At 39.4% G+C, this 14,869-nt stretch overlaps 1 protein-coding gene across 4 annotated transcripts in view; it reads left to right on the forward strand.

The window, feature by feature from the left end:
- Nucleotides 1-14,869, forward strand: part of DGCR2 (DiGeorge syndrome critical region gene 2) — a 50,358-nt gene that overhangs the window by 28,473 nt on the left and 7,016 nt on the right. For 2 of the 4 annotated variants that reach the window (XM_074844670.1, XM_074844672.1), the window contains 5 exons: nt 1,776-1,901; nt 4,161-4,380; nt 5,367-5,443; nt 8,005-8,181; nt 10,230-10,433. In XM_074844670.1, the coding sequence (XP_074700771.1) occupies nt 1,776-1,901; nt 4,161-4,380; nt 5,367-5,443; nt 8,005-8,181; nt 10,230-10,433 (804 nt within the window). The remainder of the gene's footprint in view (nt 1-1,775; nt 1,902-4,160; nt 4,381-5,366; nt 5,444-8,004; nt 8,182-10,229; nt 10,434-14,869) is intronic. The other 2 variants (XM_074844671.1, XM_074844673.1) reach the window with 1 other exon arrangement.

The following is a 14,869-nucleotide window of genomic DNA, read 5'->3' on the forward strand; positions in this document are numbered from 1 at the left end:
CTTTTTTAGTGTCTCAGCATTGCTGTGAAAATCAGTGTAAATATTGCTACTGAACCATTAGGATTAAGAACAGTCAAATTCTAAAACTAAAAGTAGATTGGCCTTTAAAGTAAAAAAAAAAAAAAATCAGTGATCTTCACTGTCAAATTATTTTACCATTTTGTGTCCTTTGAAATGTATGCTAACTGCATTTCTTGGTGCTAACTTCTTGCCTGTGATAACTAGTGTATTCTAACATTCAACAGTAGAATTACTACTTTATTTCTGTAAGGGCATTTGAGAGTATTATGCATAGCCATTTCTTAATGGGTGATCTCTGTAGACATGCAGTTCCTGGGATAACATGATAATTAAATATCCCTTGATTATCCCATTAACCCAGGGCAAACTCAGTATGCTAGAGCCAATGAATGCAAAGCTACTCTGCTGTTACTGGGCTCCAGGTAGTGATTTTTGTGCTCGTTGGTGCTAACATTTGTTCCACAGACTGCATTGTTTGGTGGTGGGTCTTCTAGAGATCTTTCCCCCCAGGTAATACACCAAACAGTCTCCAGCTCTGGGTTTAAATTATCATGAAATTGCTGTGGACCTCGTGCTTTTTAAAGATAGCCTGAAAGGGGAATGTTTTATTGACATAGTCTTGAATATATTTCGTATAAATGTGATTAAGCCTGTTGAAGACTATGTAGCTCCTCTTTATTTAGGACGATGACTGGTTTATTTGGTTTATCTAGGCTAAATAGAGCTAATCAGCTTTAAAGGAAAATAAGCTGATTTTTTTATATAGAAATTAATGTCTGCATAGCTCTTTAGTTAAACTCTATTACCTTTAATAACATCTGGTAGTATTAAATAACATGCTAGTAGATATTTCTAATGCTTGCATTCTTGGGTTCTTCATTTTCCTCTTTTTAAGGTTAATCCCTCGTTTCCAAATTAATCTTTCTTGGTGCTCATCTCCATCTTCCTCAAAGGTTTCTCCCCACCACCGTGCCAGCCTTCCTACTTAGGATCTTGCTAGTTTTGCTGACTATGGCCAATCCTGCAGCATCTCCACCTGAAATGTGTGTTCCTTATTTACTCCTGGTAGGCATGTGAAGCCTCCCAGCCCCTTTTCTGGAATAATGTCTTGCACTGTGTTCTTCTTAAGTTATTGAATCCAGTTGTCATGTATGCCTGTTAGAAGCCGTGACACTGAGATGAGGGTGTGTATGTGTTTTTGTTTCAGAAATAATGAACTAACATTTCCTTTAGAAGCTTGAGAGTGAACGAAAAACCTTGTTCTTCTGGCTGAAGATAGGTTTCCTTTCCTGGTTTTAATTTTGTCCTAGATCTCAGAGAATGTGTTGGAAAAGTATTGGAGAAGTTGTCTTATATCCTTGAACACACAACTGAGAAACAAAGCAGCTGGAGAGTGGGTAGTTCTGAAACACGAACAGATAAAATGCACTGGGGCTGATGCATTTGCTGCAGCAATTGAAATGACAAGCGTCCAGTCCTGTATACAACTGCAGGCTGTTGAGAATCTGCCAAAATATTTAGCTTACTCTGCAAGACTCATGTAATGGCTTGTTGGTTCTGTTCAATTGCAGGATTTCAGTTATGTACCATGTAAAATAGCCAAGCTGTTATTGGAGGGATCTGCCATCTTTGTTTACCTGACTGTGTTGTTTATCTCATGTGTATTGGATTAAAACGGAGAGAAAGTTTAATAAAATGAAATCTGTCTTTGCTTGCATCTTTCACCGGGACTGACTATTCCTTCTGGTCTCCAGGCTTGACAGGGGACCAGCGAACTTACCATGGGAAGGAGAATGTGGACTCCAGGCACAATCGAGGGAGAGGAGGAGAGACAACCCGCTTTCACACTGTCAATGTGGCACAGCCTGTCCGATTTAGTAGTAAGTTGCAGACTGGGAAATTTGGGCCATCTTTCTGCTAATTAGTTTAGCAATTTAGGCTATTTCTTTTAAAGGGGAAATTAATAGATTTTTTTCTCTTGCATAGCTTTTTGACCAGATTTTGTTCATGTGCAGTGCTTTTTGAGGTTTTTGTACATTTCTTTTATGTATGTCCTGTCGTATTGCATAGTTTATATAGCAGGACAATACATACAAAGAATTCTACTTCCCTAGTATCCTGATTTTGTGAGACCAGAGTTGCAATTTTCTGTTATAACTGATGGAAGTTACAGAAAACTTAAGTCCATGGTTTAAGAGATGGTTTCAGCCTGCAGCAGGGGTGATAGTCTAGCCCTTGTCTCTTGATGTGAGCTTGCATGTAGGATTGATCCCCTGGAAAGTGGAGGCAAACCAAAATTGTTTGGTCTTGACTGACATAATTTTGAAGATGATCTTAGAGACTTTGCACTATTATTAGTTAATTAAGTTAATCTCTGTTGTGAGTGTTGTATCATTTTTAATAGGAAAAATATTCTTTAGGGAGTGGGGAACTTCAGGAAATTTTTCCCTCACCTCTCTGAAGACAGTCTGTCAAGGAAGTATGTAACACCTGAGTGGGTCTTGTTACTCCCATCAGGCAGTCAGGAATCTTCAAAAATATAATTTCAATGTCATCCTATCCTCTCACCTGCAGCACTGCTAGTGCCACTGTTAGCGTTCTAGTCCCAGCCTGATCTAGAGCATTGTAAATGTCCTACAAGTGTCCTTTCCACTGATCACAGCATGTAGTGACTGCTGCCTCTGAACCTCTCAAGGTTGAAAACATCTAAGTCTCCCCTGCCTTCTCCCTGTTATCTTGGTTCCCTCTTTGCTCCAGGGATCATCCAGTGATTTGGGAACATGAGACAGCACTGATTAGCCTTGGAGGGAGGGATGGGACAGGTTAGGAAGAGGACATGGTGGGAGGACAGTATGGGAAAGGTTGCTTTGGACTATGGTGATCTGAAAAAGACAAGTGATTAGCAAAAGTAAAAATTCACCACTTCATTGATTTTTATTTTTATTTTGGATAAAAGTTATTATTAAAATAGGTATTTTGATTTGTCATGATTTCCAGTAGCTAAATTTTGTTAGTAAAATTTACAGAGGACAATAAAGCAATTTAGAAATTGATACTGCGATATCTAATATGCTCTGCAGTCTCATTGATACTGTATTCTGTCCCATCTTAGTCATGTGAACAGTAGATCTTAAAAAATCCCATATAAATGGAGAATAAGGAAAGATATTTAAAGGGCTTCAAGTCTGAGTTTGTATATCATTATTTGGTGATCAAGATCACTGTTTCTGAAGAGAATGAAGAGGCTTGAGAACAGGAACTCTGTGACTGCATGCAATGAACATAGACCAGTTTACAAATTTAAAGTTCCTTTCTTAGGTGTTGTGCAAAGTTAATACTGCAGATGCAGGTGCTAAAATCATATTTCATGTCTGTTTTAAATTTCATCTGCCTGTCTCTGTGATTCTCTATTAGTTACCCATCACCCCCAAGAATGTCAGTCAAAAGCCCGTGGGCCTGTTTCATGCAGAAATGCCTCAAGATTTTTGTTGCATGTTCCCTCAGTTGAGTTAATTGAGAGAAAGCAGAGACAGCAGTTCACACCATCACCACCTTCTTAAAAATCCATTTTGCAGAGATGTTTTTCCAAAGTAAACAACTGCTCCAGAACCCCCATTGTCTTTAGTGATTGACTATGGGAGCAGGATTATGTGAATACTACTGAGACTGTAAAAGTAGGTTGAAAACTTCATACCAAGTTGGATGTATTGCTAACCACCTAATAGCAAGGCAGAATCATTAAATTTGCCACCTCTGGTTTTTTCTTCCTGCTTCTTGCTGCTTGTTTTGGCTTGGATTGATCGAACTGATTGGATTTATAAAGATGTGCAGGGAAGTATCTTCCACAGCAGATCATCAGTCTTAATTAAAGACTTAAAAGGCTGTCACAGTGCAATGAAACATTACTAGGGGTTGCATCTTTTTAAATATTAAAAAAAAAAATTCCTTTACCAAAAGCTGTAGTGAAGTAAGTCTTCTGTGATCTGTAATACATCCATCTCCTCCTGGTGAGGTGAAGTATACACAGGATGTTTGTGTACACATCCAAGTGATTATGTATTACACTGTCATAAACTGATTAGGATGCATTATCTTGAAGATCCTAATTTGGGGGGAATGGTTTCCCTTCTATTCTTCATGTTTCCTAGGAAAGTGCCCAACAGGATGGCACCACTATGAGGGCACAGCCAGCTGTTATAGAGTGTATTTAAATGGGGAGAACTACTGGGACGCTGTGCAGACATGTCAGCGGGTGAATGGATCCCTTGCCACCTTCACTGCAGACCAGGAGCTAAGATTTATCTTGGCACAGGAGTGGGACTTGGAAGAAAAAACATTTGTAAGGAAGGACCAGCGTAGGTGAGTAGGAGGGAAAGGACAAAGATCTCATATTACACGAGAATGGTTTCTGTGCGATACGAACGCTGGTAGTTCAGTTTGCTTAGAAAATCTAATGATAAAATTGGCTTCAGGTTAATAACCCAGTATGAGCATGCTGGTTGACTGTTTGGCAGTGGCCATCTGTATTTTATGTTTCAATTAACATTAACAGATAGTCTACAATTCAACAGAGTCTTTCTATCTTCAGGCTGTTTCAGCAACGTACTAGTATTCTTGGACTGCAACAGGAAAGATGGATTTTACAATGACTTACTGCTACACCACCCTGTATAGAAATAATTCTTTAAGTTTTTCAACAGAGTTTTTGTTTCCCTAAGTACCAGTAGCTCTAACAAAGACTACAAGTTCGAGATAAAGCCATTTTGAGTTGCAGGAACTATGTTCTGGTGTCTTTAGATATTTCATTCTGTTAGTTCACGACAAACATAATTCCTTTTTTTGCCTGTGGGTTTTTGTCTCATGGACTGCCATGACAGATCACCAAGAGTGGTTCAGTAATGGTATATCTGCAGTGTTAGATGGTTTGATCCAGAACAGTCTGACATAAGTTGTATAAGCTTATAAAATATTTGACTTCTGGATGCTTTTGTGTGGTTTCTGGGTTTGAGATACTGAAGTGCTGCCATAACAACAGAATAAGGTGCTTATTAGGGGCAGAAATAAAAGACATGGTGAGTTATCATTTGTAAACATAGTATTATACTAAAATACTATAGTATTTTTAGTGAAAATACTGTCAAGTATTTTCCTCTATTCCTGGACTGTAGTGTCTCTCTCTACATTGCCAACATACGGGCTGAAATGTTAAGGAAAAAAAATCATCAGAATGTTTTGAAAGTTAGCTTTTAAGTATAAAGACATTGGAGGGTTCTGTGTAATTTATTTTTATTTGTTAGTATGTTTTTGGCTTGTATCTTTAGAATCTAACTTAATGTTTTTTGTAGGTTCTGGGTTGGATATCAGTATGTTATCACCAATCGAAATCACTCTCTAGAAGGTCATTGGGAAGTAGCTTATAAAGGTAGGCCTCTCAAATTATTACTTAGTTCAATGGCTCATGGAAACTGTCTTAAAGCATGAATATTATTTGCAAGAACAACTCAACTTTCAGTGATAGTGTTGAAATAGTATAGGGGAACTGCTTTGCTTTACAGTATCAAAACAGGAGAGTTTAATACTTGATACACATGTCATTTTTCACGTTGATATCTTGTGGAAAGAATGTGTTTCTCAGTTTATTTGGGCTTTCCCCTCGATTAAGCTGAGAAGAAGGAAACTACTCTGTATTTTCTTGGGTTTTGTGGTGAATGTCTAGATGAACTGCTGATTCCTGATTCTAGTATTTGCACAGACTAGTGTAGGATATTTGAGGTTTTAGCTTTTTAAAAATTGGTAGATTTTTATATACTTTAAAAAAAAACCCTTGAATTTTGCAGAATCACCCAGATTTTTAAAATTTTAAAGTAGTTCATATAGTTTACTTAAACCAACACAAAATTTGCCTAATCACAGAAATAAATTGCTGTTTATGTGAAAAGCTGAAGATTAATCTGATGGGCATCACTGGCTGAACTCTTTCAGTTGCAAAACAAGCAGCTCCATATGCTGAAAATGCGAAGTTATGTTTTTATACTTCTTATTTTTAACTAAATCAGTTGGGGGATTAGTTAATCTTAAAGTCACTATATGAACTCCTGTGTGTAGAAGTGAATGTCTAAATGCTGTACTGGTTTACATAATGGAAAGTTTAAAACAAAGGGGTATTTTTAAGCATCAGCCCTGTGAATTCCAGTGTAGCGTTTTAAAACTAATCTGAATAGTTTTCTTCTCACGTACAATTTTCAGTAATGGAAAATCTGGAAGGAAAACTGTCCAGTAGGTACAGATACATAATTATGAACAGAATTTTGCTGAACAGCTGGGTCTTGAAAAATACTTCCTTTGATACATGAAAAGTGGTAGAACCCTGCATAGCTTTCTAATGACAGTACTTGTTTACTGTGCTGCCATGCACAAAATATTGATTTCTTTTGTCATTTATGTGAACTGAATATTCAGAGGAAACTGCTTCTTCTTGTGAAGGCAGGAACATTTTCGTTAGTTCCTTACAGTAAGGCACCTAAAGATGTCTTTGGATAGCAGGGGAAAGGGAGGGAGGAAAGTCCAACTTTTTCTCGTAATGGGGATTTCTGGTCTGGACAAAACTGTTTATATAGGTAGGTTTCTTCTGTGAAGCCCAAGGGAGAAAAAACAACACAGTCTCGTTAAAAGGACCTTTCTTTGCTCTTTGGAAAGTTGACTGCACTGCCATCTGCTGACAGTGTTTGCAACCAAGGAGGCATAAATTATAGAAAAATCATACCTGTTCTTATCATAAGTTTTATTTCATATGATGTGTTATATATATTTAAGCCTTCTCAATACCATATATTCTTTTGTTTGCAAGCTTTCTATGTAATAAACGGGTATCTATATGAAATAAAGTACATCATAGTACATAGTAGCATTCAGTAGCTTCTGAAAAACTTTACTTAAGCTTCATTGACTTGTGGTAAGGCAAACTCTGAATTCCTAGTATCTGTTTGAAAAGTGGTTTAGAGTCCTATAGCTTGGAAATTTTAATCCATTATTGGGAGGTGTGGCAGGTAAGCCTTCAAAAAATGATAGCAGAACCTAGTTGCATTTAAAAAAATAAACAAAACCGTCATAACCTAACAGTGATGAAAGGATTATCATGTGAGAAGAGTGTAATTTGTTAACTGCAAGAGCTGTTAAAATCTATGTTTAAGCACACAGATTTGGAAAGTAGGCTTCTGAAAACATATAAAATAGGCTGTTTTTCACAATTGCTGTCTCCCATTAATCTCTGCAATTTTGCATACCAGCAGATTTAATGGTGAAGCAAGGCACTGGTGAGAAACAACATTTTAAAAGTTATAAAATGCCCTCAACACCTCTTGCACTGTTTGGAACCCATCTCAATACAGTCTCTTAACAGTCATGTCAGTTGGAAGGACCAAATAATCCATACCACCACTGCAGCAGCAGAAGTGGCATTGCAGCCTTGTTCTCTGCGTAGCACTGCTCTGCACTCTGAATGAGCGGCATGAGACGTGGGGGAGCAGCTCTGCAATGTGCTGCGCAGGACGGATGGATGTCTGCATGTCTGTGGAAGCACTAGTAAGTGCTTGGAGTGCCAGGTACAAGATTGGTATGGGTTCTTGCTCTGCTAGTAGCAAGTGTGACCAACCTCAGTGCTGTTTGAAGGGGTGCATAACTATTGGCAGGCAAACCCCATGGGACTCTGAAAAGCAGCACTTGTAGAGATATCGGAACATCACTCCTACTGGCGCAGAATGACAAAATTACCCAGTACTTTGAAAACAGCAGCCTCTTCTCTCTGAGTCACCCCTTCCCTCCCTGCTGTTTGCCTTCCCCTAGAGGAATGTTGCTAATGGAAGCTAAAGCTAGAAGACAGTAGCCTTGTAGCAGAGTTGGTGTGCATGAAATGAGTGACATTACAGAGCTTCTCTAAAGCTTTGCGTACCCGCAGGCTGCTTATACCAATGCATCTTGTTCTAGGCTCTTCAGAAGTATTTTTACCCCCTGACCCTATCTTTGGTACGGCTATGTCTGAAAATGAAAACGTTCTTTGTGCCCAGCTTCAGTGTTTCCATTTTCCTACCCTTCGGCACCATGGTTTACACAGCTGGTATGCTGAAAACTGCTATGAGAAATCTTCATTCCTCTGCAAAAGGAGTAAGTTGGTTTTAGTTCAGTGTTAATGGTGTTGCATGTTTAAATATGCATAAAACAAATATGGGGAAATTGGTTAGTTATCCTTTCTACCTTTTGCCCAGCGAATTAAGAAAAAAAAAAAGTGTGTGTGTGTGTGTGTTCTAAATTTCTGCTTGGCTTAAATAAGAACATCATAATGTGTGGTTGTCAGCCACAGTGCAGGTTTTCACTAAAAAATGGTTGTTAAGCAGATATATCTGCCCTAAAAGATACTTGAAAAGAAAAAAGGTTAAAAAAAAGTGCCTTATTAGTAAATATCACTCTTAAATTATTAACTTCACATGAAAATGAGGAAACAGTTATTTCTGGTTTATTTTGAATATAGCAAATTCTATTAAATTCTTTCCAGCCAATTATTAGAACTAGGGGGAGAAAAAAGAAAGTGGAGCTACTGGCTTAAAGTGAAAAAAATGGTTTTCATTCTGTATCTTGCATTTCTTTGTTCCAAAAGGCTTTATACCAACAGAGGTATTGGCAGTATTTTCAGGTAATATTTAAGATACCTGATATAAATGGTGCTTCTTTGCAAGGAGAAGTTCTTGAACTTTTACTGCAGTTCTTGGAGTTTTTCTAGTTTGCTTTTTCTTTAAAGCAGGAAAAAGACTTACAGAATGGCAAAGGAGGAAAATTCAGCCCTTTTTTGCCTGCTTTTGCACCTGAAATACTGAAAATTAGGAAGACAGGATATTGCCTTATCTACCTTGAGATGTAATCTTGGAATCTGATATTGAAGGACATGTGTTCATTCAGTCAAAATGATGATCAAAAGATGACCTTTTCAGTCATCTTTTTGGGATGATGTTGTAAGAAAGGCAATAGCTATGCCAAAACGTTAACCAGAGGGTGAGGGTATCAGATGCATAAGTTGAGCAGAAGAAAGTTGTGTCCAGTTTCGGGTCTCGCAGTGCATGAAAACTGTTGACAAGACCTTGACAAATTGAGGCGAGTTCAGTGGGGGCCAGCAAGGTGGTGATGTGGGCCTGTCCTTTGAGGTGAGGCAGTGGGAATGGGGCTCCTTCAGCCTGGAGAAGGGAAGGCTTCCAGGGGACCTGAGAGCAGCCTGCCAGTACTTAACAAGGAGGTTGTCAAGAAGATGGAGGCAGGCGCTTTACAGTGGTGTGTGGCAGGAGTCAAGGGACGTTAAGTTGAAACGAGATTTGAATTGATGCCAGAGAAAACTGTTTAATCATGAGGGTAGACAAGAGTGGAACAGACTCCCAGGGAGGTTGTGCAGTCTCTATCCTCAGAGGTTTTTATGACCAGATTTGGTAGAACCCTGAGCAATCTGTTGGGATGTCATAGCTGACCCTGCTTTGAGCTGGAGACCTCAGGTCTTTTCCAGTCTGAACTTTCATGTGGACCCTCTCAGCTGACCTGTGCGTAGGGTGGAGGGGACAGGCCACCCTCCCTGAGCAGTTGCTTCAGCCGGCAGGTCCTAGTGCTGTCTGTGTTCCCTCTCTCTGGTTTTGGTACCTGCCTTTAGGTCAGTGGGAAGAAAGAACAGTGGACAGAAGGCACCTAAACTTCCTCCACTGGGCAGGGATCAAGATGCAGCTAGGGCAGTGGAAGTACTATTGCCTGGGTTCCTTTTTTTAGGCCTGCCTATTAAGAGTGTCCTTCAGGTGTGGTCCAGAGAAGATCCAGCTTTTCCTAAGTACCAGGAGTGAGGGAAGGAGCTGCAGCAGGCATTGACAGTGAAGCTTAAACTTCTTAGGCCACTTGTTCTCCGATGTCTTGGAGAGGGTGCCTGAAAGTGTGTCAATTCCATTAAATACTTCAAAACTCACTTTGTCAACTTTGAGCAGTAAATCATCCCTGTGTGCCTCCAGACTATCCACTATCTTCCCCACTCCTTGGAGATCCCTTTTCAAAGTTGCTTTAATGTGAAGGCATGGCTTTTAACTGATGGTCTGCTTATGTTTACAAATCACTTAATATAACAGAAGAAACTGGACTCCTGTCTGGCAGGCTCACAGACACTTGGATATTGATGTGCTTTTCTGTTCTAGGCCAGACCTGCGTTGATATCAAAGACAACATTGTTGATGAAGGCTACTATTTCACTCCAAAAGGGAATGATCCCTGTTTGAGCTGCACATGTCACAACGGTGAACCTGAAATGTGCGTGGCTGCTTTGTGTGAACGGCCCCAGGGGTGTCAGCAGTATCGCAAAGACCCTAAGGAGTGCTGCAAATTTACATGTTTAGACCCAGGTAAGAGCTGACTGCTACAGTTTTGTCAAGAAAAATGAGTTCAGTGCTCAACTTGGTTATCTTTGAGTATAACTTTGAAATGATATACCCTTTCAATGCCTCGACATAGCTGGGTATAAACCCCTTGTGAGCAAAGATCTCAAATCACAAGAAATGAAGCACTTCAGGCTGTGGCTAGAAATAGTCATCCTTGATGCTACTTACATAGGAGAAGCAGTAGCTTATTATGTGTATGGAGGTTGACACTACTGTGGATTTTTAGTAGTGTCTTGCATGGTTCCCTTCGCATGTTTAGTTATGAAAAGACTTTGCTCTTGAACACTGATTAAGCATCTTTTTCTGGACATAAGTATTTATGTGTGCGGAAGTTTGCATGCAGGGATAATGTGGGAAGCAGAGTTTTATATAGAGTTTCAAGAATAATCAGGACATGCAACCTTGCTTATTGGATTTGGGATCTCAGTGCAGCTTCTTGTTTTGGATCAGTAAAGTCCTCAGTTGACTCTGGACTGTTTGTCAGTCACCATTTGAAGATGTAGATTTTGGGGCAGTTATTTTTCTGTAAAGAGGCTTGTGAAAAGAAATGTATCTTACTTGGAATTTACTGTGAGGGTGGTCAAATAATGCAGCAGATTGTTTGTGGAGTCCCCATCTGTGGGGATATTCAACACCCAATTGGACTCTGACCTGGACAACCTGCTCTAGCTGACGCTAATGGACTAAATGATCTCAGGACATCCCTTCCAACCACAACCATTCTGTGATACGGTTATTTCCTGGTATTTTAAAATAATCTTATCTGAGTGCACGAAGAAACTAAGGTTCTGAACTCCTCTGGAAAACGCAGGTCAACTCTTTTCATCAGAGGTATCTATTTCAGTCTGTTACAAAAAAGGGGTGCTTATTGGCTTCTAAATTTGCAGTCGGTCTTATTTGCCTTAACTACAGAAGTTAATCATTAAAGGCCACTGGCTCTTCCTTGCTGTCATTCATGTTTGTTCTGAGAGTTAAGCTTAGCAGATGATTGTACCTAGTGTTGCAGGTTGGTTGGTGAAAGTGTTACTGTAAAGTTGGTCTCAAAAGAACCCTCTAAGACTTAGTTTGAAGTTTTAGAAGGCAGGCATTCTTTATTGCAGCGCTGGATGCACGGGGGATCGTTCCACTTAACGTGCATGCCGAAACACAAGGGCGTTTTGTATATTGTATTGTATACAATAAAAGAAATGAATATTTATGTGATTTCCAAGAAGTACATACCTATTTCCAGAGAATCTAGTGCATGTGTTAAGACATTGCGCAAGCATACTAAAATTTGTGGAAGGGTCTCCGAGGGGCTTCCACAGGGGTTTTTGGGGGTCTGTGGAGGTCCCTAGTGGTTGTTGAAGAGGTGTTTCTTAGTGTCCCTTCCGTGAACTCTGAGTCTTTCTTTCATATACGATCTTGTCTTGGCTCATTGCTCTGTCTGTAAAGTTTCTCAGCTTTCTTATCTTTGGCTTTCACAGGTGTCTGCTGGTTTATCTGCCCTGCCCGGGATGTACCCATCACAGTTGCAAAAATTATGTCCTTGGGCACATTCTTGTCTGAGGCCCCTTACAGCAATTAGCACCAACTGCTTGCAGACATCAGCTAGCAGGCATCAAAAGAGTGGGGAAAAAGCAGGAGTCTTCCGCTCTTATCAACAGAGTTAAGACCTTGTCTTCACTTTTTTTATCTTCAGGAACAGTGTCATCCAGCAGACAGGACAAGATGACCTGGGATAACCTCATGCCGTGTTCTTTAATCCTTGCTTATTGCTGTGGGTCTTAAATATTTCATGAATACTGATTTGAAGAGTGTATTTTACCACATCCTTTCTGATCCTTAAGCTCTTCTTTCTGTACTGATGCTAAAAAAGACTGTTTCATTATACTCTTGCCTGAAGTGTTCTATTTTTTTTAGTAACAGTTTTTGAGAGAAGAATCATCAAGCAGTTGTCAAACTTCCTTCATAATGAAGTTACTTCAGCTAGTGATAAACACTGAAATTTTTAAATGAAGCATTTCAGTTTTCCTTGTGGGTGTTCATAAATGACTATTTCAGATGACAAAATTAATGTATTTATCTTTGTCCAATTCTTCCATATGTCTTCCCTAAGCTCTGTTGCAAAGGAAAGAAAATGGTTTACTAATCAACAATAAGTAAATTAATCACCCGAGGAGAGGCTGGGGGGGGAATAAATCCTGCTGTTGGGTTGGCAGGTAATCAACTCTTACAGTGTGAGTGGGTGAGCAATGATTACAAGTAGATAACGATTACTCAAGGACTTGGTAGTAGGGGAATTTTTCAGTGGTAGGAGTAAGCTGAGCAATCACAGCTATACTCTCTTGAAAGATGCTTCTCCTCATTTAGTTGAAGATAAATAGCAGAGGAAAACCTTTCATTTGCTAATGCTGAAACTGAGGTAGTCTCTATTGCCACTCCATGGATATGGTAGAAAATAATTTTTCTGTGTGGCTCTTGTTTAGACAGGCCTGCAACTCTTATTCTTGAAAAGGTAACAAAAGAAATAAAGTACTCTGAAAGAGCTGATGGTATAGAAGCTTTTTTAGTGACTAAACTGGTTCAGTTATAGGATATTACTACTGTATGGAGTGTAAAACAGCATTTCTGGAATAATCTGTATTTATGTGGGTTGGAAATATCTGTGATGACTTACCTTGTTCTGTACAAGTTGGGTCTTTGTCTTTTTTTTAAATCTAGGACTTCATTTGAGAATAGTTTATCCGGCCAACCAGGCTGAATGTTAGGGGTTCTGACAGGCTGGGAGCAGTGTGATAGAGGCCCAAGATGCCCCAGAAGGTCCAAGAATTGCACTGGTAGCTGCCAGTGAGAACATGGTCGTCAGGCTTTCTACCTACAGGATTACATCATGCTTGCCTGCGTGTATATTTTTACTTAAGTCACTTTATTTAAGGCAGTTATTAGCACTCATTTATGACGTTCATGAAGTCAGCATTGCCATAAAATTGAGGAACAACAGCAGGTCTGTGGTGTTCAGGAAGGTGTGTTAGTTGGTCGATGTGTGACTGCATTGGTTTAAGCTTTGACAGTAAGAGTTGATAAAAGGTTTGAGAGCACAGAGGCTTTTGTACTGCACAGCCAGATTTGAGAGGGTGTAACATTTGAACTCCATGCATGGTGCGCTATTAATGAATTTCTTGTTGCCAAGAATGCGTTACGTAATAAATACCAGTCTGTTAGCCATGTACTTCAACGATGTATAAACTAGGTGGATTTTTCTGTTACTAGCATTTGTCAGTACTTATAATTTTTGTGAGGCTTTTAGCTTTCTTTTGTAAGGAATCTTTGATACAGCTTTAGCTGTTAGTGAAAGGAAAAGTATTGAGAGAGCTCTTGCAGCTGTGGTGGGTGCAGGAAAGAAGAGGTGGCCAGGATCTGGCTGGTCGCTCTAGGAAGCGCAGTGGCACTGCGGTGGCTGGGGAGAGGGCTTTGTACCTGGTACTGCTTGTGTCCTGGAGCAGTAGGTGACCGCGTTGTGCAGCCACTTCATCTGTTTCTTATCCACACCTAACCTGGATGTGTTTCTCATTCAGAGCTCTTTAACAGGAAATTGGTGCAAGGAACCCAGCACATCATTTTTAGGTCATTTTTCTTTGTGTAGGGTATCTGAATGTGTGCATGCTACTTAAGCATAACCAAGTGTGATTAGCTGAATTGTGAAAAATTAATACCTCTCATGTCTGACACTGATAGAACACGGATAATTTGCTCACAACAGCCTTCCAAGTGTGGATCTGGTTAGCAGTGGTATAGAGCTCTCAAAGTCCTAAGCTCCTGGGTCTGTTTCATGTTCTGCCACTTGCTTTCTGTGTGATTCTAGAAAAAGATTTAATTCCTGTTTACCCCAATCTCTTTGGTTCCTAAAAGATGATTATCATGTTGATTCACCTTTTTATGTTATGTCTAGTTCCTATCACTTAATGGTGCTAATCAATGACAGAGGGAATTTAGATGACCACATCTTGGTGATAATGACAATGTTAGAGATTTTGTTGTTGGAAATGTAAAAGTTAAGATGTCCAGATGTCATGTAGAAAAATAGTGTGTAGATGTGCTAGTTCTTAGCTTTCCCGTAGCTTCCAGGCTTGCTGTTCTCTTTAGTATAGCATATCAGCCAGGCCAGAGAGACAAGTGGATATGCAGAAGGCCGTTAACCTTTCCTTTTTCCTGTTTTCAGAGACCTGAAGCCTTCAACATTTTGTCCCTTTTGCTGATTCAGATATTTTTAGAAACATTTAGATCTTTGTGCAATAAAAAGATAAATCACCTGATGATTCATAATTTTCTTACAAATTTTTTCTCACATATTTTTGAAATATGGAGAAGTGTTAAACCAGGCTAATTAATCTCCTTTCTACATTTATCTTTCCATTACT

Source organism: Strix aluco, chromosome 18 (genome assembly GCF_031877795.1).
Source record: "Strix aluco isolate bStrAlu1 chromosome 18, bStrAlu1.hap1, whole genome shotgun sequence".
Taxonomy (NCBI): Eukaryota; Metazoa; Chordata; class Aves; order Strigiformes; family Strigidae; genus Strix; species Strix aluco.